Source organism: Eretmochelys imbricata, chromosome 3 (assembly GCF_965152235.1).
Source record: "Eretmochelys imbricata isolate rEreImb1 chromosome 3, rEreImb1.hap1, whole genome shotgun sequence".
Lineage (NCBI taxonomy): Eukaryota > Metazoa > Chordata > Testudines > Cheloniidae > Eretmochelys > Eretmochelys imbricata.
Window position 1 is genome coordinate 110,951,434 of NC_135574.1, and position 27,743 is coordinate 110,979,176.

Below are 27,743 nucleotides of genomic sequence, written 5' to 3' on the forward strand. Positions count from 1 at the left end.
GAGCAACTACCAAAAGACACAAAATCTAACAGCCACGTTTTTTTAAATACATCTGAAGCAGGAAGCCTACCAAGCAATCAATGGGGCCACTGGGCAATCAGGGAGCTAAAGGAGCACTCAAGGAAGATGAGGCCATTGCAGAGAAGCTAAATGAATTCCTTGCATCAGTTTTCACTGCAGAGAATGTGAGGGAGATTCCTACACCAGAGCCATTTTTTTTAGGTGAGAAATCGGAGGGACTGTCCCAGATTGAGGTGTTGATAGAAGAAGTTTTTGAACAAATTGATACATTAAATTAAGAAGTCACCAGCACCAGATGGTATAAATCCAAGAGTTCTGAAGGAACTCAAATATGAAATTGCAGAACTACTAACTGTGATATGAAGAAAATGAGTACTTGTGGCACTTTTGTTAGTCTCTAAGGTGCTACAAGTACTCCTTTTCTTTTTACAGATACAGGCTGACACAACTGTTACTCTGATAACTGTGGTATGTAACCTATCACTTAAAATAGGCCTCTATTCCAAATGACTGGAGGAAGATAGCTAATGTAACACCAATTTTTTAAAAAGGCTCCGGAGGTGATCCTGGCAATTACAGGCTGGTAAGCCTAACTTCAGTACCAGGCAAATTGGTTGAAACTACCATAAAGAACAGAATTATCAGACACATAGATGAACATGATATGTGGGGAAACATCAACACAGTTTTGTAAAGGAAAATCACGCCTCACTGATCTATTAGAATTCTTTGAGGGGGTCATATGGAAAAGAGTGATCCAGTGGATATAGTGTAGCTGGATGGTCAGAAAGCCTTTGACAAGGTCCCTCACCAAAGGTTCTTAAGAAAAGTAGGTAGTCATGGGCTAAGAGGGAAGATCCTCTCATGGATCAGTAACTGGTTAAAAGACAGGAAACAAAGGGTAAGAATAAATGGTCAGTTTTCATAAAAAAGAAGTTAATAGCAGGATTCTATGGGAATCTGTACAGGGACCAGGGTTATTCAACATATTTATAAAGGATCTGGAAAAAAGGGTAAACAACGAGGTGGCAATGTTTGCAGACAATATACAAAATTAATCAAAAAGAAAAGGAGTACTTGTGGCACCTTAGAGACTAACGAATTTATTTGAGCATGAGCTTTCGTGAGCTACAGCTCACTTCATCAGATGCATACCGTGGAAACTGCAGCAGACTCTATATATACACAGAGAATATGAAACAATACCTCCTCCCACCCCACTGTCCTGCTGGTAATAGCTTATCTAAAAGCCATTTCCAGCACAAATCCAGGTTTTCTCACCCTCCACCCCCCCACACAAATTCACTCTCCTGCTGGTGATAGCCCATCCAAAGTGACAACTCTTTACACAATGTGCATGATAATGAAGTTAGGCCATTTCCTGCACAAATCCAGGTTCTCTCACTCCCTCACCCCCCTCCAAAAACCCACCCCCATACACACACAAACTCACTCTCCTGCTGGTAATAGCTCATCCAAACTGGCCACTCTCCAAGTTTAAATCCAAGTTAAACCAGAACATCGGGGGGGGGGGGTAGGAAAAAACAAGAGGAAATAGGCTACCTTGCATAATGACTTAGCCACTCCCAGTCTCTATTTAAGCCTAAATTAATAGTATCCAATTTGCAAATGAATTCCAATTCAGCAGTTTCTCGCTGGATAGTTAAGTCCAAAGCAGTTTGCAAAGAGTTACAAAGGGATCTCACACAACTGGGTGACTGGCCAATAAAATGGCAGATGAAATTCAATATTGATAAACACAAAGTAGTGCACATGGGAAAACATAATCCCAACGATACATAAAAAATGATGGTATCTAAACTAGCTGTTAACAGATCCCTGAAAACAGCTGCCCAATGCTCAGAAGCAGTGAAAAAAACTAACATAATGTTAGGTTTCAGAGTAACAGCCGTGTTAGTCTGCATTCGCAAAAAGAAAAGGAGTACTTGTGGCACCTTAGAGACTAACCAATTTATTAACATAATGTTAGGAATCATTAGGAAAGGAATAGCTAAGAAGACAGAAGATACCATAATTCCACTATATAAATCCATGGCACACCGATACCTTGAATACTGTATGCAGTTCTGGATGCCCCATCTCAAAAAAGATGTATTAGAATTGGAAAAGGCTCAGAAAAGGGCAACAAAAATGATGAGGGTTATGGAACAGCTTCCATATGACCAGAGATTAAAAAGACAGGGACTGTTCAGCTTGGAAAAGAGACAATTAAGGGCGGATAAGATAGTGGTCTATAAAATCATGAATGGTGCAAAGTAAATGAATAAGGAGGTGTTTATTTTCTCCTTCATATAACACAAGAACCAGGGATCACCCTATGAAACTAACAGGCAGCAGGTTTAAAACAAAGATAAGGAAATACTTCTTTACATAACGTGCAGTCAACCTGTGGAACTTGTTGCCAGAGGATGTTATGAAGGCTGAAAGTATAACTGGGTTAAAAAAAGAATTAGATAAGTTCCTGGAGGATAGGACCATCAATGGCTATTAGCCAGGATGGTCAGGGATTCAACCCAGAGGTGTCCCTAAACCTCTGACTGCCAGATGCTGGGACTGGATGACAGGGGATGGATCACTGGATAATTGAACTTTTCTGTTCATTCCCTCTGAAACATCTGGCATTGACCACTATGAGATGACAGGATACTAGGATAGATGGGACCATTGGTCTAACCCAGTATGGCCGTTCTTATGTTCTTAATGATCTTTTATGAAATGGCCTTTGTGTATTGCAAATGAATTCAGGATAAGTACTTGTTGCTTTGAATGAATAGTTTAGGTTCCTCTTTTTCCTGTACTATTTTATATTTTATAATTCGCTTTAATGTGTGTGTAGTCAGTAGATTTCTCCCAGCCCCACCTTCACTTCTGAATTCCAAATAACCATGTTCAAGGTGCCTGATCTTAGTTCTAGAATAACAACTGCTCTGCTGCATGTTAAATGTTTTGGCAGGATCCACTAACCTGAATCCAATTCCCTGATTGCCTTTCTTCTGACTTTAAAGTGACAAAGCTCACGTATTTATATGTTTCCCTTGATTATTATTTCTGTATCAAATATGAATAAACAGATTAACAGTAAATTGACATGAGGGAAGATAATAAATAGAAAAAAGGAGTAAGGGGATGGAGAAATTGAGCAAAGTAGTAAAGTGGAAGATGAGAGTGAGAGGATGGGCCCCTCTCAAGGCTACTAAAATTCTAAAGCTAGTTCAGACATAATTAACATAACCATCAGAGAGAGCGAAATCCTGTACCCATTGAAGTAAATGGGACACCTCCCATAGACTTCAGTAGAAGCAGGATTTCACCCAGATAGAGTAAACTGAAGTGAGTGAACGAGTAGTTATTACATGTTTTGGTGGTGGAGTTGCAAGTTAGTTTGATTATCATATGGTTGTTAGTTTGGGTTTTTTTAGTATGTGTTGGAGGCATAGCGGGGGGCAGAAGCAGGAGTTTTAGTGAAGATCTGGATTTGAGGAGAGCAGGCAAAAATGTGGTAGGGAGGGAAATGAATGGAGTGGGAGGAAGAGGTAGATGAAGATGTAGCTAGGGAGTTCCTGGCAGTGTCAATTTTTGCCTGTCATGTAATATTCAAGATCTTGGGCACAGAATGAAGTAAAAGGCTAAAGGGATGGTTTGAAGAGTGAATCAAAGATGGGAAGAGACACACCAGGGGTTAGGCATGAGGGAGTAGATGATGATAATGAAGTCTACTTAGCATGAGAGAGAGCAGAGTTGAGAAATGAGAACATGAACAGGGCTGGAGGAAATCTGCATGAGAATGAGAGAGAGCAGCAAAATCAATGGAATTACTCATGCTTAAAGTTAGGTATGTGTTTGAGTGATTTGCTGGATTGAGGTTTAAAGTACATTGCTGTTAGATGTTATTTTCACCTAATGTTCCCTCTTCTGTGCCCAAGATTTTGTACTTGGACTTTCAGAAAGCCTTTGACTAGGTCTCTTACCACAGGCTCTTAAGTAATCAGCCATGGAATAAACGGGAAATTCCTCTCAGATTCCTCTTACAAGATAGGAAACTAGAGTGGGAACAAATGGTCTGTTTTCACAGTGGAGGGAGGTAAGTAGTGGGGCCCCCAAAGATGTGTACTGGCACCAGTGCTGTTCAACACATTAGTAAAAGGTCTGGAAAAAAGGGTGAACAGCGAGGTGTCAAAATTTGCAGATGATACAAAATTACTTAAAATAGTTAAGCCCAAAGCTAACTATGCAGAATTACAAAGGGATCTCACAAAACTGGGTAACTGGCCAACAAAATGGTAGATGGAAGTCAGTGTTGATAAATGTGAAGTCATGCACAGTGGAGAACAACGCCAACTATACATACAAAAGGATGGGCTCTAGATTAGCTGTGACCACTCAATGAAGATCTTGGAGACATTGTGGATAGTTCTCTGAAAACATCTGCTTAATGTGCTAAAAAGCTAACCCAATGTTAGGAACCATTAGGAAAGGGGTAGAAAATAAGGTAGAAAATATCATAATGCCACTATATAATGTGAATAAGGAAGTCTTGTTTACTCCTTCACATAACACAAGAACCAATGGTCACCCAATGAAAATTATTCAGCAGCAGGCTTAAAACAAACTTAAGGAAGTACTTCTCCACACAACAGTCAGTCAATCTTTGGTACTTGTTGCCAGGGAATGTTGTGAAACCCAAAAGTATAACTAGGTTCAGAAAAGAATTAGATAAGTTCATGGAGGATTGGTCCATCAGTGGTTATTAGCCAAGATGGTCATGGAAACAGCCCCATGGTCTGGGTGTCCATAAATCTCTGACAGCAAGAAGCTAGGGCTGGATGACAGAGGATGGATCATTTGATAACTGCCCTGTTTTGTCCACTCCCTCTGAAGCATCTGGCCCCAGTCACTGTCAAAAGACTGGATAGTGACTAGTTGGACTATTGCTCGACCCAGTATGGCTATTCTTATGTTCTTTATATGTTCTCCCCCAGCATAATTTTGCTATCCCCTTGTTCTCATGTTCACTGTGATTTTTTTCTCTTTATAATACACATCTTATTATTACAAATGCCACATTTAATTCCCAGAACAGCCCTATCACGAGGGAGCATCATACTCCATCAGTTTTACGTATATTCTATTTACACAAATTGTTCTCTTAACTTGGATGCTGTGTCTCAAAAATAGTCATCCTTATGGTCACTCAGAAATCCTTTTTGCAGTGTTCCTTAGAGTAACATGAACAATGCAATGCCAACATATTGTAGAGAATTGCATCAAACTCAACAGCAGACCAAATGTTTTCTGTGGGAAGTGTTTTTATAAAACTTTGTATATTAAAATGTACTTCTGTGGATATAAAATCATCTTCCTCTAACATTTTTAGTTATTTGACTTGCTTATGTTTACAGCATTTTAAAAACAAAGATCACACAGCTCGGAAAAACTTTGTCAGTGTGCCTCTGGTGGAGCTGTGCTGACAGGGACAGCCACATGGGTTCAGGAAGAAGTACAGAGGTACAGAGCTTCCATGTGGATTGCCTTGGACCTCTAGTGAAATCACAGAGTTTGGACCACTGCTTATTCCACTAGGGAGCAAACCCCTCCTCCTGAGATAAGAACTCAAAAGTAGTGCTGTGTGGGGAATCTTAGTTTTTCTCCTCCCCTGGGCTTCCCTGCAGAAGTGGTTGATCTATCTGCAGTAACTATTTCTATTGGTTTTGTCAGCAGTGAGAATATTTGTGCTTGGTTCTGTTGATCCCCATTCTGTAATGTGTGCTATAGCTGCTGAGGTACTGTTCCCTTTCAGGCACTACTTCCAGGGATGGCAGAGGAAGATAGGAAAGCACGGTTCTTTGGTTCACTGCATTTTGGTTCCTCTTCTGAGGATAAGAACACAGGACAGGTCCTCAAGCTTTCACTCTCACCAAAAGCCCCATTTAGAATGCTTTGACAGAGTTCTGCCTGAGCAAGGACTTGGCATATTTGGCCCAGGATGATTATATAGCTGTGTGACCGGGTTCCAGTGGGGGCCAGCTGTGGTCCCTAGGGTGAACTGCAAAGAATGGGGCAGACAATCCCCATAAAGCTGGTGGATATTCCACTGCTTAGATTTACCAAGCCTGCATAAAACAGGTTCTTTATTACCTCACTGGTTACTCAGAAGTCCAAACAACACATTTCCCTTAAAGTGATCCAGCCTCAGGCCTCCATCCAGGTACCCATGTCAAATATGATGAAGATTCCTGAAAATCTTATTTCATCATATAAAAGAAAAGGTTCTACCAATCTCAAAGGATCAGACACATTACCTCCCAGGTTAATGAATGTTTCAGATCTTACCCAAATACATGCTACAGCCAATTCTTATTAACTAAACTAAAATGTATTACAAAACAAAAGAGAGAGAGAATGGTTAAAAGATCAATATACATACAGACATGGGTTCAATTAATTGAGGTTCAGATTCATAGCAGAGATGGTGAGCTCTGTAGTGGTGGAGTTCTTTCAGAAATAGTTCTTAGGTTATAGTCCAAAGTCATTGCAGGGTATTCCAGCTTAGGACTGGGATCTCAGTCCTTTTGCCTAAGCTTCCCCTGTATGAAGCCTCAAGCAGATCTGAGATGACAGAATCAGAACCCAAGGATCTTTTACACAATTTCATGTCCTCTTTGACAAGTTGGGAGTTCCTCCGGGAACAAAAGGTAATTAGGATTCCTTTGAAGGAGGTCCATCACCATAGAATTATATATAATTAATATTAAGGGGAGGGATAGCTCAGTGGTTTGAGCATTGGCTTGCTAAACCCAGGGTTGTGAGTTCAACCCTTGAGGGGGGCATTTAGGGATCTGGGGCAAAAATTGGGGATTGGTCCTGCTTCAAGCAGGGGGTTGGACTAGATGACCTCCTGAGGTCCCTTCCAACCCTAACCTTCTATGAATCTATGAAACATAAGGCAATTTGCTTATTCCTCCACTGTTCACAGTACATTTCAAAGACAAATGAATACCGAGATAACCCATGTTTACAATTCATTTAAATGCTAGGATGTTCTTTTGATATCTGAACTGTCAGAATATAGCATAGACAGGGACTGTTGATTGACCCTACTCATACATATGTAAATATACAACCATTATCCCTCCACATGTCTTTGGAAGGTTATTTATTTTGCAGGATGTTTAACCCTTTCTGGCCATGCATCACAAGCTGCTAGTTCCTGCACAAAACAACCATTTAAAATGCTAGCACTTTTTTCCCTGCTTGAAAATCATCCGTGGGTTGAGTTAAATCCACTCTGCACTGAAAATACGGGGGCTTACTCTGCAGTGACAAACAAATCAACAAACTGTGAACAGCTTTCTACAGTTTTTTATTTTTGCCTTTTGTCACGCTGTCGGAATGGTTCATGACAGTGAGTGCCTACCTCAGGGCAGACTGTCAAAAACAGGGTAGACACCCCAAACGGTGGTGTATTCTATAATTGGATTTTACCAACCCAGTATCAAATGTGAACTAGATTACTAAATCAGTCCTACCATGAAGTCACAGCCAGTCCCTTTGGGCTCTCCAGTCTATCTTGCCACTCAGGCAAGCTGGACTTAGTAATAAATGGTCACTTACGCCAAAAATCACAAATTACTCAGGTTGCTCCCAGTCCCAAAAGACCAGTCATTTGCCCCAGATCAATTTGTTCCATAGATCTCACACCACAAATGACAGTGGTAGTAAACTAACTCAGAATTTATTGACTAGGAAAAGGAAATCAGAGAGTTATTTACAGGTTAAAGCAGGCAAAATATATGGACAAATGAGTTCAGTCTAAGACAGTGGTGGGCAACTTGTGGCCCGCAATTAGATTACCCTGGAATGGTGAACCACGGCCACTGGGAGCTGTGGGGAGCCACACCTGCGGATGGTCAACTTCAGCAAAATGAATCGTGGCCCGCAATCAGATTACCCTGATGGGCCGTAGGTTGCCCACCATTGGTCTAGGGTTCCAAAAAAGGAACGAGATGTAGTGATCTGTCAGCATTGAATGCCTTTTCAGGGCTTACCCCAGGTCAATCCTGGGGATCTCTGCTTTTCTGTTTCTTCATTCCAGCCCTTGTCAGAGTCCAAACAGCAAAGAGATGAAAAATCTTCCTGTTAGCTATTTTTATTTCCCTTTTCTGGCATTCAAATCAATGGGAGGAGGCCTGCTGCATATACTTCTCCATGGCTGGATGGGGCAATTAACAAAGCTTTTGTCCTATGAGTTCACAAATCATAAAAGTGGAGCAGAGTGTTGGATTTACCTCTAGGAAGGCCCTCCGATACTTTAATATCTGGGACTTTTAATGTATGTCTAAATTTGGGAGGGGGAAAGGGAGAGAGGGTTGGCTAATGGGACAGGAAGAGTTATTAGCAGTACCTTCTGCTACCAATATTTTAAATGGCAAGGGCTAAGACTGTGGTTTGTTTTTCTTCCATCAGTTTGGAAATCTTTCATGTAAACAGCAGTCAGCATTAATTAGAGCTCTGCCTGTTGTTTTTCCCTGTAAGATACAGTGAGCAAACTTAGATGTAAACCAATTTAGGCTGCCATGCCTAAAATTTGGGCAACGTTTCAGTGCCCTCAGTGTCAAGTTTTCTCTTTTGGCTGTAGGGTCAGTAGCTGGCAGGGAATAATTGGATTCAGATGCAAATTGTGGTAATTGCTGCTTTTAAGAGAAATCATGGTTTCTCTTCGTATTATTTCTCTGTGCCTTGTTCTGAGATTATCTGACTCGCAGGGGAACTGATTAATAAGGCAAAGCAGCCAAGTATTTCTCTAGGCTTGTTTGTTATGCTGTACATGTGTGCATATGGTAAATGCAAATAAACCCATCTTTATTTTATTCATAGTTCTAATGGAAAGTCTGTGTCATGGTCTGAACCAGGTGGAAGACATGTTCCCAAGGGACAACACATGTGGCACAGACTCTCAATGCATGTAACGAGCAAGGAGACGGGATGCAATCAGACAGCGGTAATCAAGCCCCTCACTAAAAGTTACCATGGCCAAGGCACGAGCCTGACTTTTTCAGACATCAGCAGTAAGACTCTCTACAATGTGGTGGAGGAAGAAGAGAGCGAGCCAGTGCGCTTCAGCCAGCCCTGCAGCACTTCCATGGTGGTGCACAGGCGGGTGACAGCAACGCCCCCACTTCAGGCAATGGCAGAAGAGACCAACCTGTTCTTACCTGAACAGCCCCCCAAGAGTCTGGTGCTGCAGCAGAGATCTATTGTGGAGCAGCTACAAGGCGTGGTCAGCAAGTTTGCCACCGGCATTCCTGACTTCAACTCTGTGATCCCCATGCCCAATGCAGGGAATGGAGGGAGGGCCCTCTACCAGCCTCCACTGCAGCAACAGCAGGTGCTTCCTCTCCAGATGGCCACTTTCAGTGAAGAGCCGGTCTCGCCGCCGGCCGACGAGTTGGAAAGCGAGAAGTTTAAGCTCATCCAGGGATATGTGTACGAGAGGCCGGAGACCACGGAGGAGGAGGAGGAGGAGGAGGAAGAGGAGCAGGCGACTAGCAAACTGACTCTAGAAGACTCACCAGCGCTGACGCCTCCATCTCCTTTCAGAGATTCGGTGGCTTCTGGCAGCTCGGTGCCCAGCTCCCCAGTGTCGGAGTCAGTGCTCTGCACCCCCCCAAACGTGACCTACGCTTCGGTCATCCTGAGGGATTATAAACAAAGCTCCTCCACTCTGTAGAATGAGGATTACATTAAGATGTGAACAAGGAGGACTTCGGCTGCTGTCAACTGGAAATTGCTGGGGCGGAAGAACCAAGACATGTGGGTGGGGGAGCATGAGAAAGCAGAATGTGATGTTATATGTGATGCGACAAAAACTGTATCCTGCACTAAAAACGATCTATTTGAGGGCTCAAATTATTTAGCCGTTAAAAAATAATTTAAAAAGTGTTGTACTTTGAGAAGACAATAGGAAATTCTGACAAAGCACAAACCCAATAAACAACTTCTATAGCAAAAAAATGAGTAAACATAAAAATCACTCACACTCACACACACTCTTGGTAATGCTTGGAAATGACTCTGGATAAATGCAACCATGGATAAGTCATTAGCACATCTCATGGCTGTAATTCTTCATCTGGTGCAGAAGCAGCAGACTCAAGAACTGGAAGGGGCAGGGTGTACAGGAATGAGGGAAGAGATCTCTGTCTGGGAGTTTCTTCTGGTTTAGTAGGTGGATAAAGTGCAAATGTAAGTCACTGTAGTGTGTCTGTTGGGGAAAAGCAAAGACAACATGCTGACATATGATTTTAAAAGAATTTTGTCGGAACAATCAGTTGCTCACATTAGATTTTCTTTTTTAACTTGTGCTGATTTTGAAAAGGGGCCAGGATAATCGCAACATTTTTTGTGATGAAGATTCAAGAGGTCTGGTTAAAAGAGCCTTTGTTGTAGAACTTGTAATGTTCCAAGTACTAAGAAGAACTGCCCTTTTGTATAAGATTGCAAGCCGTGTGGCTAAACTGTTACATTACATTTACCGTAGCAAAATATTTACCAACTAACCTTTCATAATACAATATATTTGCCATGTGATTACATTGTTTTTTGTGTTACTATAGGAATAAATACATCAAAAATAACTGTATACTTATAGCAACAATTACTACTTTAAACAAAAAGGCAATTCTTTGTCGTGGGTCATAAAATCCATCGTAGAAGCAAGAGAATGAGTGTATGATTGTGTCTGTGTGTGTGAGTATAATATGTGTGAAATGTAATGTCTAATAACTGCCACTGGAAGATTGTCTTACAAATATACATGGATATTTTTATGTTCCAATCATGTTTTATAGCATTGTTACAAATATACAATAGATCTTTGAAGGTTTGTATGCTGTGCTAACACAGTTTTCATATATAAGCTAAGACGGTTGTTACCCTTATAATAGATGCTTTATTTTGCAGATATTTTATTATGTGGAAATATGCTATTGATCACTAGTGCTTTGAGAGCTTGTTACTTTCAATGTTTGCAACAAGTGTGGTTAACCGAAATAAAAAGTCTGTTTTAGAAATCTTGTACATGCCAGTGTTAAAACTATAAAGGCAAGACTGGAAAAAGTATTTAGACCATTTCTAGTTATTTCAGATAGTTACAAATAAAATCATGTTGAGACAAGAACTTTCACCAGTGCTTAAGGTGTACACAAAGACCCAGATCTATTCAGCATTGTCCATTTACCTCTCAGCCTCTTCTACTTACACGTCTTCTTCCCGGTCTCTGTGTTTTTTCCTCCCTTTTCGATTTTGCCTCTGTGGTTTCCCTTTCTGCTCTTTTCATTTTTAAGGGTCATTCTTATGCTTCTCTCTTTCTGTCTTTCACACCCTCTTCTCTCCACATTTCACACATTTGCCAAAGATGGGCCTAAACCAAAACCCCGCCCCAAACATGCTTAAATGTTCTGGGGTTCAAAATCCAGATCCAACTCTTGTGGCTTTAGTGCATCAATTCAATGAACTCTGATTTGTTTGATTTGGTTCATTTCATTGGTTGTTTTTTGTTGTTTATGTATGTGATATTATGTTATATAAGCCACTCATATGGAGCAGATCCTCAGCTCCTGTAAATTGTCATAGCTTGATAGACTTCAGCTGAGGATCTGTCCCATAATTTTCTCTTGATATTTGTGAAGTGTTCTTTTCATGCCAACATAATGACATAATTGCTTTTTGTCGTAGGTCTTGTATGTTTTCTGCCAGAATTATTCTGAATTCCTCATATTTATACTTGATCTTTTTCCCTTTTATTTCATTTTTACTCTAAAAATGCATGTCGCCAGTAATCAATTCTTCTGTTAAAACCCAAGTGTTTGTTATTTTTGATTGAATTATATAGCAGCAGCATTAAAAGAATTGGCCGGTACCCCAAATCAGAATCAATATTTAATCCTTACTCTTTTCTTTTTATGATATTCCTTTCAATATGACTTGTTGCCAATTGCTATTATCATCTTGATGTAAAAAGCATGAATTGACTTTGCCCAAAGAAACAGCTACATCTTTGTCAAAAGATCGAGGTCTCTGGTCAAACCTAAAGATGCCTTTGGGTTTGTTTATGTTGGCTCACAGTTCTGTTTTTTTGTTTTTTTAAACTGTAGATAGATTAAAAAAATAAGAAAAAATGTTTTATCTCTTGATAAGCATACTAGCAAAGGATTACATCGTCTCATACCTATTATTAGTATAAGATGTTTTGTGTTGCTACCAATAGCAACAGGGCTAGTACTTTGAAGACATGAGTTAGATAAGACAAAGTGATTAATAGATATATAGATATGTATGCCTATGGCAAATTTTTGGTTGTCTGACCTAGCTGATTTGAACACATTAAGCACTGACTTTACTACTGTTTAATCATAATATCATGAGTAGGAGTTTTCTTGAAATTCAGTATAGTAGCTCTAAGTTTGTAATTGTTAAAACTGTAAACATACACATACATAAAGTGTATCTAAAGGGCAAGAACTCACCTTCGTGTATGTGGCTGTACAAGCTATTAAACTTCCTGTAAAAGTTATTTCTTTTGGCCTGTCAGATGCTTGATTAAAATGGCCTTTTTGTCAAAATGATCTTGATGATGCTGTATAATAAATATTTTCTATTTATTATTTTAAAAGATTCTTAATTTTTGTTTCATGAGCTAAATTGAAAATGCCTGATAGTGTATGCATGCGAGAAACTTTATCTACGTGAGTGGTGTCATTGAGGAGTTACACAGTAAGGTTAAGCACAATGCAGAAGTGTTTGCAGGATTGGGCCCTAGGAACCTGGTCCCACAAAAATTCATTCAATGGGACTATTAAATATTTGTATTATGGTAGTGGCATTGTGTGGGGTGCTAAACACGAGTAGCCCTTATTCACACAAGTGATCCCATTGATCACCACTCACATAGATAAAGTTACTCACATGCATACATGCCTATCCATAGACCGTAAAGAAGAATTTTAGCCCACAGCATTACATGGCTGGGAGAAAACCAATTTATTAGCTGAATGCATTTCCTCCAATGCAGGGATGCCCAATGTGACTGACAAGGAGTAAGACAGTAAAAAGCCCTCTTCTTGTCACAGCATCCCAAAGAGGTGTTAATGGAGCAGTCACTGTTAAAAATTCTTTTGCTTTTTTTGTCTTCATTTTGAAGACGTCCTCGGAGAGGGAGACCCGAAAGCCCTAAATAGCTTAGTGTTCTCTCACTCTACGTTCAAAAGTATGAAACAAAAAGAAGAGGACCAGATTCTGTCTCCTCTTACTTCCCCGCCCTCCCCCTCCCCCCACCAGTCTGGTGACATAAAGGGGCTGCAGTGAGCCAGGGAACTGGCACAGGAGTAGTGTAAGACCAATGAAAATGGAACTATACTGTTCGCTATTCATAGACTTCAGTATACTGGAGCCATCCACACAGTGTTTGCGCTTTGGCGATTCTGGGCTGAAGAGCAAGCCAGGTAAGGTGGCCATAAATCAGCCCTCTGCCAGGCTACATGCTCAGAGCTGCATCTCAGGGCACACAACACAGAATTTATTCCAAAATATTCGAGGACGGTGAATAAAGCTTTGGTTCTGATGGTTCATTCCTGGACCTAGTCTTACCCCGTGAGATATATGTATATATACTAAAATATGTAGGGCCTGGTTTTATATATGCATTCATTTAAATCAGATGTGCAAAAGATCAGAATCCATGTTTTCCTTTCCGTGTTCTTTTAAAGGCACAAATACTTTTATTTTATGAAGGAACGTTTGCTAGAAGACAAGTTCTTAGACATACCCTTTAAAGTGAATTGTGTTGCATATTTAGCACATTCAATTGAATATATGATTTTTCAGAAGTAGTCTTTGGTTGGCAGGATTTCTGACTTCTGTTTATATTTTATTTAAAAAAACCATCGGCACTGTGAACATCGCGGGCCTGAAATCACGAGTAATGTCATTGCCGCCAGTGGAGCAACATCAGCATAAAACTGACATGAGACAAGAATCAGACCCCCGCATGTTTAAAACAGAAATCCTGCCCTGGTTACGTGACTCCCTAGACCTTCAGCTATCAATGCGGCCACAGTTGAAAATATAAAACACATTTTGCTACTTACGTTCATTTTGTGGTTGCATTTCGCTCAGGCTGGGTAGTGGAACGAGGTGAGCCAGCTTTACTTTCAGAATCTCGTCAGTTTTAGATGCTGGTTCCCATGCTATTGTGCTTTGGGTTTGTAGCACTGAGGAAGAGTATTACAGCCTAGGTCATTTAAAATCACGTACATGGTTCTGTTCATGTTGTTTTTATTAATGTTTTTTCATAAAAGTGCAACAAAACACACATTTACAGAAAGAGCAGATTGGGCACAGTCTATCTAAACAAACTTCACTAAATATGAGCAAACAACAGTTGGCAGAAATGCTAAAGGGAAATACGTAGAAGGCCAGATTCTCCAGACTGTTAAGCCTGCATTGTGCATCTCTGGGCATTCGAAGGAGACTTTCACTTGGTTTTGTTGGACAATGGAGGATTCCCCTTATGTAGGGTAATCCTCCAATGACACAGATCCACAATAGTAGTTCCTACATCACCCCATCCTGGCCCTAAGCATGGAGAGGGAAAGGGGCATTTCTACTCCTCTGCTACCAGGTCTCTCTTCAGTCTAACATAGCAAGGCATAACGAGATCCAGTGACTGGAAGTTGAAGTCAGGAAGATTTAAATTGGAAATAATAGGCATCTTTAACAATGAAGATAATTAACCACTGCAACAGATGACCAAGGAATGCAAGTAAATTTTCCATCATTTGGGGTCTTCAAATCAAGACTAGAGTTTTGCTAAAAGTTATGCTCTTGTTCAACCTTAAGGCATTAGGCTCAATGCAGAACTCCCTGGATGAAATTCTGTGGCCCATACCATCCAGGATGTACCCTAATTATAGATAATGTATTAATTAAATTGATTACTTAAGAATTCCTAGGATATCACTCTAAGGTTTGACAGATTCTTGTCCCAAGATCAGGCCCTGTATTATTAAAATTACTGTTCAGTTGGGAACTCCTGTGTGCGCAGTTGCAGCACTCATACTTTAGGAATCCTTCTGTATTTACAATAGTTTATTAATACATATAGCAAAGTCACAAAAACTCTAACCCAGCAAGATAGATATAATACAGAATGTAGATCTGCAAATCCATACGGTCACATCAAAACTTGCAGAACAACCTGAAATGTTAGCCATGATCTTCCTCATCACCATCACCTTCCTCCTCCTCACCAGTGCCCATCATTCTGGCACCTCACCTCTCTCTCCTCCGGCACACAGGCTGGGATACAATTTGACAATATATTGATGCCATCATGCCTAATGCATATTCAGTAGGGGTTTTCTCCTTTTTCCTTATTTGTATTTCCTCACTCTACTAATGTTGGGGTGCCCTTCTCCTCTCGATTAGTATGTTAATGATCTCAACTTATTATCATATACATCAGTTCATTACCGTGGCACTCTTGTGGTCAGATATCTGTAGATGTTCTAGCCTAAAATATCTAAAAGCTGGTATGTTCCTGTGTTGGCTGGTGTCGTTATGGATAAACTTTCCCCTTAAATGCTATTCTCAGTTCCCCAAAACTTAGGGGTGACCATTAGGCCATTTATCTGTGCCAAAGTTTGTAGGCCTCAAGCCTTATGCTAACTAGTGAAGGCAATGTCTTACAGGATACAGGCCTGTAGGTTCCTTGTGCCACTGCTAAATAAAATGAATGTTAAAACTAGCTCTATGGGCTACAAGTAGGACAGATTAGATTATCATAATACTCACTACTGACCTTGCATCTGTGCTGCCAAAATGACCCCTGTAGATCACAGGCAGCCTGCATAAGAGAAAACATCCTTATCTTGGGTAAGGGGGTAAACTGGTGCCCATCGTCCTCATGACCCTGTAACAGAAAAATGGCTTGATACCACTTTTGGCCCTGTCTCCAGACTTGTGCCAAGGGCATCTTAGCTGCTCTGAGGCTCTGCTTCTCCACTGGCTTGCCCTGTCCATGGTAGGTTTGGCATTCTGACCTGGTAAGATTTTGCAGCTACTTTGCAAAGGCGTAAATGATTTAAGATAGCGAAAGGCCAGGGGCAATCAGGCCCTTGGTGTTTAAATTTGACCAAAGTGTTTGTCGTTATTTAGGGAATAACAGCTGAAAGGGTTGATAAAAGCTCTTTTATACAAAGCCTAAATGTTGTCTTTTAAAATAGTTCTTAAAGGAAGCGGGAGGTGTGGAGAGCCTGCTGTTATTGGGTTGTTTTGTTGGGATTTTTGTCAAATAAATTAATCACTAAAGAGATACTTGGCAAGCACCATTCTATCAAAGCATCAGGAAGTGGATGCAAACCTGTGGTGAATATGAAGGTTTAGGTTTGTCAGCAATGAAGTTTCCAACAGGCGTGTTAAAACAACAATAAAACGGTACCATGTGAACAATGTTGTTGCATGCCCTACATCTGGAACAAAACCAATGGCTCCGTGAGCCCTGCTAACTTCAAAACACAGATGTTAGCAGAGAGAGGAGCATGTAAATGGCTGAAAAAAGACAACTTCTATTTTCAGTGCTCTGACTAATTGCATTCCCCTCAAAAAATGATCAATGCATCTTTTGCTTAATAGTGTTGCAATGAGACTAACACCTTCCCAATTTAAATAAGTCCAAACAAATTCTGGGGGGGTGGGAAGAGGACTGTTTTGGCCCAGTGAAGAATTCTTTCACTAGCCTTTGTTTTAAACTTGATTTCATAGACAAACATACACATCAGCATTCTAGAGAAACACAAAAATAAACCATTGTGATGACTTGTGCAGTCTCCCTACACAGAACTTCTAGGTCGTGAATCAGCTGACACTGATACCAAGGCAGATAGATTAAAACGGTGAGGATGGGAATGGTGAGGGACTATTTATGGATGATGTTCACTACACCCACATATTTACTGTTCACAAAAAATTCAGGCTCTATGTCAGAGGTGGGCAAACTACGGCCCGTGGGATGCATCCAGTCCGTGGGCCCCTGAGCTCCTGGCCCGGGAGGCTCGCCCCCAGCCCCTCCCCTGCTGTGGCCCCTCCCCCCGCGACAAGGAGAAGAGGGAGTTGGATGGGGGGGGGGTTCTGAGAGGGGCAGTCAGGGGGCAGGAAGTGGGAGGGGTGGATATGGGGCGGGGGCCAGGCTGTTTGGGAAGGCACAGCCTTCCCTACCCAGCCCTCCATACAGTTTCACACCCCAATGTGGCCCTCGGGCCAAAAAGTTTGCCCACCCCTGCTCTATGTAGATGGAATGAATCCCATACAGAGGCAGCTTCCCTCCCCCTTGACTTCTGCTATTCCCCTCAGTGGCCTGAAATCAAGTTTTGTGGCCCTGCCACACTTGTTTTGTGTGGTGTTGGGATGGATCAGCGTAAAGGTGGCTCTAGTCCACTTCCACGATCTGTCCCTAATTTGGCTTATGCAGAGCCAACATGGAGACCCTCTCTGTGGTGCAGAGGGAGTGCACAGGCATCCCCATGTGAGGGCTCTGCCTGTGATTGCTCCATATAGCTTTTATGTGGTGCTTAAGTGGTACAGATAGCCCTCTACACAAGATTTAAATGGTTTGTCAACAAGCAGGGCCTATTACTCTCCTCAGGCAGGCTCCTTGAGGACAGGCTGGAAGTGTTCACCTGCTCATTTGACTTGATTAATCACAGCCAGCCAGCTACATCCTTCCACTGCACAAAGTGACATAAGAAAAGAAAAGAAAAGAGGATAAAATCATCTCAGGGGAGGAAAAAAAGGAGAATTAACTGTGCTGAATAAACTGTGTGTTGTTTGCCTTGAAAGCCTTCAAGATCCTTAGTTCTGAAGTCAATGGAGCTGCCCTGATTTGCACCTAAATGGAGCTGGAGATCTAGCCCTTCATTTGTTATCTTGCCCTTGGGAATTTACATTATACTGAAGAAATTGCAATATCATCAAAGCAAAGAGCTTCCTTCCAGTGTCAAAGGCTAGTCCACCATCACTGGTAGTGGCAGCTCTCATCAGAACTGAGATTCTAAACAACTGTTTTCACAGGCCTGCATGGTAGGATTTTTTTTTAAATGTACCTTTAGATTAAAAATTCACATACTTTTTCTTAGCTAAAGGATACCTTTTTGATGGGAAAAAATTGAGTTGGGATTTTTTGGGGGGTACTAGTTTGAACACTGAAGCCAAATCTATTCAGCTACATTTGCATTTGGGATGTGTTAAACCCTTGTTGCCTGTTTTTAAAACGACTGCTAGCATAATGAACGGCAATAGAAACTCAGTATTGTTGCTCCACTGAACCTAGTGAAACTGCTGATTTCTACCAGTTGAGGATCTGGCCCACTTACATGTGCAATTAACTTTTGACTTTCCTGGTTTTTCTTTTAGTTTAAATTTTCAAGCATCATGTTACATCCATGTGTGTCTTGTGTTTACGTCTTCTTTTGCTGCTGCTGGTCTTCTTTCTTACCTTTGAGTGCTGCTCCCCTTAAACCCTTGGCAGAAGACAGAGGGAAAGGGTAGGATGCGCCAATCTCCTAATTCCCTGGAAATGCGTAAGGTTTTCCAGCTGAATTACATTCTCCTGGCTGGGTTACAATCTTTTGTAATGTGGTGGTTCTAGTCTGAGTGCCGCCGTTGACTCACTTTTTGACCTCAGGCTGAGATATTTCACAGCTGGCTGCGGATTTGTGCCCCAGTTCCTATGAACATTTACCAGAATTGGGCATCAAAATCCCCTCGGGAGCTTGGAAATTCTCAGCCTGCATTTCTCTGTGCCTTAGCTTACTGTAAGTGCAAACTGGGTCGAGGGACAGATGAAGAGGCCATGACCCTCACAACCCTTCTCTTGACCAGAGTTTCCCTCCTTGTAAAGTGCATATGATGTTATAGCAGTAGCAGAATAGTCTAGCAGTGGTTCCACCTGGTCAGCTGGAGCTTATTTTCCTTCTTGTTTCCAGCTCCAAAAAGTCCTTGGAGACTGTGACAGTCACTGGAGAGGAAGGGCAGCAGAAGCCAACGTAACTGCCTCTTCTGCTACATAAGGGTAGAAGGAGAGAAAACAGAAGTTCCCTTCAGGTCCCAGAGCTCAGATTATACGGCTTTGGGAAGCAGTATAGAACGCTGAGATAGACAGAGTGACTGGTGGTCCTGGAGCTACCAGACACCAGCAAGAGAAGTACGCCATGATGGGCGGGGGAGAAAAGAGAAGTTTGAGGACTCCTGGTATAGTGAGCTCAGCACTGGTCAAGCAGCCAGGAATCTCCAAGTTCCATTCCCAGCTCTGTCATTGTTGCTGTGTGGCCATGAGCAAGTCACACAGGCCAAAACTGGGTGCTTAAAGGCAGGCACCCAAATCCATTTTTCAGGCATCAAAATAAGTGGCTGGATTTTCAGAGGCACTGAATTCCCACTCAGACCAGCCTCTGACATGAAGGCAGCAGTATCCAGTGTACTTCTCCCTCCACAGTAAGCTGTATGGATGACTACCATGCTCATGCACACTCCCTCCCCACCCTGATAATGACTAGTTTTCAAAACTTTTTGAAGCCAACATGTTTTAAGGGGCAAACAGCACTGGCACACCCATCACTTAGTGGGGTTTCTGTTGAGCAATTTGAAGTACTCCCTCCCATGAGAGACTGAGCTCCGCATGTCTGGGAACAGGAAATCAGGCATTAAAGCCAAAACAAGCTGGCTGGCAGAGCACAGTACACTAGGCCAGGCCTACTCTGTACTCTTTTTCTCTGTTTATCTTCTCTCCCTCTCCAAGCTCTGCCCACTGGGAGTCACACTGCTTCTGTTCACAGCATCAAGGACAATACTCAGCCTGATCAAACATGTTGCAGAAAGCAGAATTTACCTTTTGACCTCAACTCCACAGCTCTGTTGTTATATCCAAAATTCACAGTTACTGTCACAGATAATTTTTCACTTATGACAGAAACAAGCAAAGGAACTCGACACCAGAACTGTTCACCTTTTAAGAAACCGTGAAAAGGATGTAGTTTGGCATGCAACACCTTCTAATGACTTTTGGAATTATAAAGAATTATTTCCAAGGGGGGAGATTGTTCCCCCAGGATCCACAGACAGAGGAGATCCTCCATGCACAGATTTCCCCCTTCCTCTAAGAAGCAAGAGCCAATTGCCTCTGCAGCACTATGCCTTCCTGGATGCTCTAACTTTTGTTCAGTGGCCATTCCATTTTGCAGAACCCCCAAAGTGGTGGGAAGTTCTGGGGTATCAGCTTTGAGAAGAAGCATGCTGTCAGGGAGTGGGCCAAGGGTGCCCTGGAGCTGGTGTGAATGCAGAAGGCTTCCATGTGGATGGCCCTGGCCTCAGGCAGATACCCTAAAATCCCACTAGTTAGAGTTCCTCTCTCAGTTGTCATCCATCTATAGGGCTTGCCTGATACTGCATGCTTGCAAATTTGCCCCCTAGCATTCAGCCAACCATTACAGTGCTGCCTCCAACGGCAGCTCACACAGCCTTTCTCTCTCTCTCCCTAAGCCTGATCCTCTTCACCCTCAATGTCACTTCCTTTTCCTGTGAACTCTGCATAACACAATGCTCTCTGTCCCTCCTAGAATGACCTGTCCTTTCCCACTGACCCATCTGTTGTGATAATTAATGAATCAGCTGGTTCATCACAATATAAAATTCCCAGAAGACAACCTGTCCCCCCCAAACCCAATTGATTGGACTCTCCTTACACAAAGACTGACTCCCACCATATGTAACTAAGACAACTGAGTCCCCAGTTACGAAAGAACTTTGTCTTAGGGGTACTAGCATTGGCTGGCTTCTAGACAGTTAGGCCTGTTGTTGTGGGTAAGGGACCCTAGTGATGAGGTAGGAAAGACAGTGTACAAACCTGCAACTCAGTGTAGGTCTCTTAGGAACTACTGTGTCAAGAGGGTACTTGAGCACCTGCTCCAAAACTGTTGGATATTAACCAGAGCAGTCATGGTTTCCTTATCCCAGGCTGGAGGAGAGAAACAGGTGCTTCTGAGAAGGGCAAAAGTAGGCCTTTCTGGTAGATCTCTCTCTCTCATCTCTTGGTCTCCGGTCTGATGTTGTCTCCAAAGTCACTGCAGGAAGTTTACAGGCTATTAGGCCCATTACACAAACAGCAGAGACCGGAGCTTGCACAGGATAAAGCGAAAGCTCTGGCTGAGCTCTCTGGTCATCTCAGAGCTCTCCCAAACTTCAGTCCTGCTTCTTGTGAGCCATTTGCACTCCCTTGCCTTTGGGGGGGAAATTCTTAGCCTTTTATTTATTCAAAAGGTCTGTGATGACATTTCTGTTTTCTGAGCAGTTGGGCTCCTGTTGTAATGGAACTTGGAGCCAAAACCATAGCTCCAGTCTGGAGGCAGTTTAGGTCTGGAGTCACTGTTGCAACTGAAACTGGCTCCACTAGGAAAGGCTGGCTGGGCTCACAAACCTTCATAAAGATTACACAGCTTATTTGCAAATCGAAAGAGAGGCTAAATTTGCTGAATAAATTATTCCCTATGAATAGTTTGCTCAGCTCTAGAATCTAGGAATTAAAACCTGAGTTGTAAAAACCCAAAGTTGTGACTATGCAAATACAACAGAGATAGTGTATTCCAAGTGTGCCCCATTACGTGCGTCTGACTCAGCTCAGCATGTGCTAAGTTCAGATAGTTTCTTTCAGCTGGTGATTTATTCAGTTTTGTTCTCTGTTCATTGTCATAGTGGATCATATTAGAAATAAATGTCCCCTTCTCCACCCCAGCCTATCCAGTCATTGAGTCTGTCTCCCCATACAAGGGGCAGGAGACAGTTCCCAAGAGAGGGCATATCAAATACTAAACTTGTTAGCCAAGAAGTTGTAATTCATATCAAGATTCATCCATTCTAAAGCATTATAGCCAAAGCATGCCATAAGCAAAGAGTAACACTGACATAGTGACTCCCAGCTGGGTATCCAAATGCATTTGAGTTATAGGCCTTCCAGTTCCATAAGTCTCATACTGATAACACAATGTCTAAGGGGTTCCCTGTCATATGCCTCTTTGAAGCCAGTCTGAAGCACTTTTTATCCTTAAGGGATGCCAGATATCTCAAATGGCACCCTGGATATGATTGCATTAACGTGCTCGGGACTGTCGAATCAGAACCCTGCTTCCAACACAGAGGGACATAGAAGATTGTAGCAAAAAGGCTTTCCTTTTTCAATCTAAATCGGAATGTGTTTGTCAGGGACCAGAGGTCTCAATTGCTGGTCCACAGGGCTTTCTGGAACTAGCAAGTGCCAACCTGCCACTCAGTGACTTGCTAGCAGTTGCTAGAAGTAGAAGCACAACTCTGATGGAGGACTCCAGTCCTGGGATCTGATTGGCAGAACTCTTGGGATCCTGATTGGTTCCCTACTTCTATTTAAACCAAGCACAGGAGCATGATGTTGTCCATGCAACTGGGTTCCCCTCACTTAGGACTGCTTCCCCTGTAATACCTGCTCCTACTGCCTGAATCTGATCTCCTGGTAACCTGAGCCTGTCTGACTCTCAGTCTGCCCGGTTATTTTCAAAATTTTTGTATTGGTGACCCCTTTCACACAGCAAGCCTTTGAATGTAAACCCCCCCCAATTAAAAATGGGGGGGGGGCAGGATTTAATGGAGGCTCCGGGCTGTTAGCCCCACAGAGCTCACAGCTTGTGACCCCCATATAAACACCTTGCAACCCCCTGAGGGGTCAAGAACCCCAGCTGGAGAACCCTAGCCTGTCTCAGGCTCTGATTTCCTGGTATCTGAGCCAGCCTAGCTCCTAACTCCTGCCCTGACCACTAGGTCAGCCTGCCCATGCTTTGGTCATGACAGTACTGATGATGATGCAGAATACTTTAGAGGCAACATGTCTCACTCCCTGTAATGGAAGACTCATATCAGCTCCAAGGCACTTATATTTTTATTTTATTGTTCCAGTTTATTAAAAAATAACCTACTGAAGACCTTAGGTACATATACAAAAATGTTATCAAACCACATATGTTAGCTGCCTGAGTTCTGCATATCAAGAGTTTTTTTTACTGCAATGGCCTTCTGCTCAGCTTGGAAATAGGCATATCCCATTGAAAAAAGAGACAAAAGAGTGTAAGGAGGATTTCATGATCGAGAGTATTGTGTGGTGCTCCTCTTTGCTAGACCAACCAACATCTGAGCATGCAACACACAGGTTTTCTCTTTATAGTCTTGTTGCCTGACTGAGACTGAGCACCAGTTGTGCCGAACTGAGCCCTGAGGTTAATCATCCAGTCAGACCAGTTTTATTAACATTTTCCCAGTGGTTTATTCTCTGTTGGCAGTTCTGAAAGTTGTCACAAGTGGCTGGTACATATTTTAAACAGGCTCAGGCAAAGAAAAGTCATGTCTTTACAGAAGGCTAGTTTTAGTTTTTACCTGTTCTGAAAGCAAAGCCCTCTTTGAACCAATGAAGAAGTCAGACAATCAAAGTACCATGTCATTCTACTGTACCTTTCTGTAGAAATCAGTGGTGATCCCATTAGCTTGCCACCAAAGAGGAGACCAGCTATATATTTACTTTAAAAAAATACACCTAAAAGGAACATGGATGGCTGGGGGGAGTTCATAATTGGTTAGGAAGCCTTTCACCTATCAATCACTGATTTGAACCTGGACTAAGTTGACAGTAATTGTGTGGTCCAATCCTCACCTTCTCATCTGACAACTGGCTGGTGGTAAGTGGGAAATGAATTGGTGATCTCAGTCCAGTACCTAACAGACATATGTCTACATCATAATTGGTACTAACTGGTACCCTTCTTGACAGTCACAACAGAGAGCTTCAGGCATCATGACTTAACTATCCTCTCACATCTAGTGACAAATCCAGGATAGAGTTGAGGTGCAGAAGTGGTATAGTGAGGAGAAGCTGACATTACAATTTCCTGTACTCTTCCTAGCTTATAGGTAAGCAGTGGATTTAAATTGCCAAGGCTGATAATATGCATTACATTTATTTAAATAATTTATTTTAAAAGTTCATTCTGGCTTTGAAGCTTGTGCCATTTTAAGCCCATTAAAGGAGCAGTGTGTCTGGAATGGTAATATTTTACATTTCTACCAAGCCTTCCATCCTAGGGCCTCAATTATTTTAGAACATTTATGAATTTAGCTGAATTTTATAAGGTAGATAGGTATTATTATAATACCCATTTTGCAGATAAGAAAGCTGACACAAAGAAATTAAGGCCAACATTTTCAAATTTGGTTGTGTAGTATATGGAGAACAGATTTTATTCTGGTACAAATTCATCAAAGCAACTAATTGGGCGCCATCTTGAAAAATTTCCTTGCTTTCTCTCCTCTGACCCCCTGGAGCATGCTCAGTACAGCCTTAGGGCTTCTAACAGTAAATAGCTATTCTCGCATTGGCCGCCGGGAAGGAATAAGCATAACAAAAATACCTACAACATTACACTCCTCCACCTTTAAATGATTAGTAATAATACACTGAAAACATGAACAGTATAACAACAAAACAGAACATCCTAAGAGGCTGCGGTAGACTACCCTAATCCTCATGCCATGACAAGGGATTATTCTTCCCTTTCTATCATAAGTACCTTACTACTACAAGTCTAGTCTGTCTCTAGGTTTGAAAGATTTTTCGGGAATGGCACGGTGAAAACACCTGTAGTCCTTCATCAGTAGCAGATGAGTAAAAGATAAGGCTTTTTGTGCAAAGGTTTTATAACCAAAGTGCCAGTGTAAACACCTTGCTTGCTTTTCTCGTTGTAATTGGCCTCAGGAGGTGTCCCACAATGCCTGCAGTGACTGCTCTGCTCATTGTTTTGAACTCAGCAGCCCTGCAGGCATGTGCCTCTCCCCTTTTAAAGCTCTGTTCTGACAGCCTGTTTGCTGTGATGCTCTGTTCCAAAACAAAGAGCAAATCATTAATGCTCCTGTGGAATGCTCCTGTCCTGCTGTCTCCCACACTAAAGAACACAGAGGCAGGCAAGCAGGCAGGCAGGGGTGGACGTGTGTGAGAAAGAAAGTCTGTGCTCTGTAGAGCCAGGGAGGGAGGCGGGGGCGGGGGCTGTTGTCAGGGTTTCCCCCTCAGGACAGGTTGCTTTCGGCAGCTGACTGAACTTGAGAGACAGCATGCCGACACACTCACTCTCCCTCAACACACACTGTCTGTCTCTCCCCCTCCTCCCCATATACACACGCTCCCTGTCACACACACTCTTCCCCGACACTTCAGTTGAAAAGCAGATTGCAATCTAGTAGGATGCCCGTGGACAATGGGCTTGAGAAACCTGCATCATATGACGCTGTACCTGCCCCATGAGGCATTGCAAACCCTTCCCAAAGCAGCCTGTGACCAGTTGCCTGGTGGGATAGCTACCACAGTGCACTGCTCTCTTGTCATTGCAAGAGCTGCTAGTGTGGATGCACTCCAGCAACACAAGGAGCACAGTGTGGACTTGCAAGAGCAGTTTAATTAAAATGCTTTAATAAAAGTCGTATAACTTTTGGTGAAAAGACTTGGCAGTGTAGACATAGCCTCAATCACCCAACTTCTGGACCAACTTCTGTTGGTGAGAGAAACAAGCCACACAGAGGTCTTCTTCAGCTCTGGGAAAGGTGGAACAGATTGTTTAGCATAAGTAGTTAGCACATATTGTAAGGGACCAGTCAAGGTAGAGCGGTATGTTAATACCTCTGCAGTAATAGCATGAAAAGAGGGGAGTTAATGGGTTACAAATTGTTATAAGCCATAAATCCAGTGTCTCTGTTCAGTCCATGATTTTTAGGCTATGTCTACACTGGCAATTGAATGACAAAACTTTGTCTTTCAGAGGTGTTGAAATCTCCACCCCACTCCTGAAAGACAAACGTTTTGGTGACAAGAAGTGCCAGTGTGAACAGCGTATTGTCGGCAGAAGTGCTCTCCTGCCGACAACGCAAATGCAGGTCATTGGGGGTGGAAGTATTTTGTTGGCAGGAGAGCTGACAAACAGCAGCTACACAGTGCGACTTTTAGCAGCATGGCTGTAGCAACACAGCCTTATGGCTAAAAGCTGTGTAATGTAGACATAGCCTTAGTGTCTAGCAGAGTAATGAATTTAAGCGCCCAGGTTTATCTTTTGAAAGTGTTGTGCAGGTTTCCTTTGAGGATGAGGACTGATAGGTCAGATATAGAGTGATCCTTTTGTGAAAAGTGTTCTCCCACAGGTGATAGGGTGTTTTTGTCTGTTATCACTTTCCTGCGTGAGAATGTAGTGATTGTCTGGTTTCACCCACATAGTTGGTATTGGGACATTTAGTGCACTGGATGACGTACACCACATGTTGTGCTTGGCATGTTTAGCATCCATGGAGCTTGAAAGGTGGGTTGTGGGGGGTGTTGATCATTGCAGCAGTGGAAATACGTTTGCAGGTTTTGCATTGGTTATTCTGGCAGGGTCTGGTGCCACTTTGAGGGGTCTGTCCTGGTCTGTGAGGAGCTTGCCTCTGATTATGAGTTTAGAGAGGCGGGGGGTTGTTTGAAGGCAGAAAGGGGGGTTCAGGAAAGATTTCTTTCAGGATGGCGTCCCCATCAAGCATGGGTTGCACTTGTTTGATGGTACCCTGTATGGATTGCAGTGTGGGGTGGTAGATGACAAGGGGTATGCAGTCAGAGGTGGTTTTATTTCTGTATTCAAGTGGGTTCTCTCAAGGTATTTGGGTGGCCCATTCCATGATGCAATCATCCTCACTTTAACAGCTTCCTTTGGGTATAGAAAGTCCAGATGAGTCCTTAGTTTCCTTCCCACTGAGAGTTCTGCAAGTGACTTTCTTGTTGTGACTTGTGGTGTCACACGACACTCAAAAAGAAGCCTGCTCAGCTTGGCTTCTGTGGTCCAAGGATACCATCTTCTTCATTCCCTCTTTTATGATTGGCACAGGCTGCTCCGCTAGGCCATTTGAAGAAGAGTAATATGGAGCCGTTCTAATGTGTTTGAAGCTGGTTTGTTAAATAAGTTCCTGCAGTGAACTGGGTACTACTGTCACTCACCACTGCCTCAGGCAATCCAAAACTAGAAAATGTAGCTTGTAGTTTGTCAGTTGTGGCCTCTGCTAATAGAAGAAGGTGGGGTGGATTATTTTTTCACAATCCTGAGCAAAGTAGTTAAGCTGACCTATCCTCCCCACCGCAATGTAAACAGCATTTCCATCAACCTACCTATTGCCTGTCAGGGAGGTGGATGACCTACGCCAACAGGAGAACCCCTCCCGTTGTCATAAGTCATGTCTCTGTATGCAGTGTTTCAAGCCCTTAGTCTCTCTTTTTATCTGTGCAGCATCAGTTAGAGAAGTGGGCATTAGTTCAATAAGGAGGATGGTTTCTGTAGGCTGAGGTAGTTTTGGCAGGCTATCCATTACCAGGCATATACTCAGAGCATCTGCACTACCCAATGCTTTTCTAGATTTAAAATCAAACCCATAGTCATAAGCTGATAAGGTGAGAGCTCATCTCTGAATTCTGGCAGCTGCCATAGGGAGTACAGGTTTGCTCTCACCAAGCAGACCTTTGAGAGGTTTATGGTCTGAATGTATAACAAAAAACCTGTGATATAGGTAAGAGTGGA

At 42.5% G+C, this 27,743-nt stretch overlaps 1 protein-coding gene across 1 annotated transcript in view; it reads left to right on the forward strand.

Moving 5' to 3' along the window:
• The window catches only part of GRM1 (glutamate metabotropic receptor 1), a 273,727-nt gene extending 263,958 nt beyond the window's left edge, over nt 1-9,769 (forward strand). Inside the window, exon 8 of the mRNA XM_077811781.1 lies at nt 8,917-9,769. Within this exon, the coding sequence (XP_077667907.1) occupies nt 8,917-9,769 (853 nt within the window). The remainder of the gene's footprint in view (nt 1-8,916) is intronic.
• The last annotated feature ends 17,974 nt before the right edge of the window (nt 9,770-27,743 follow it).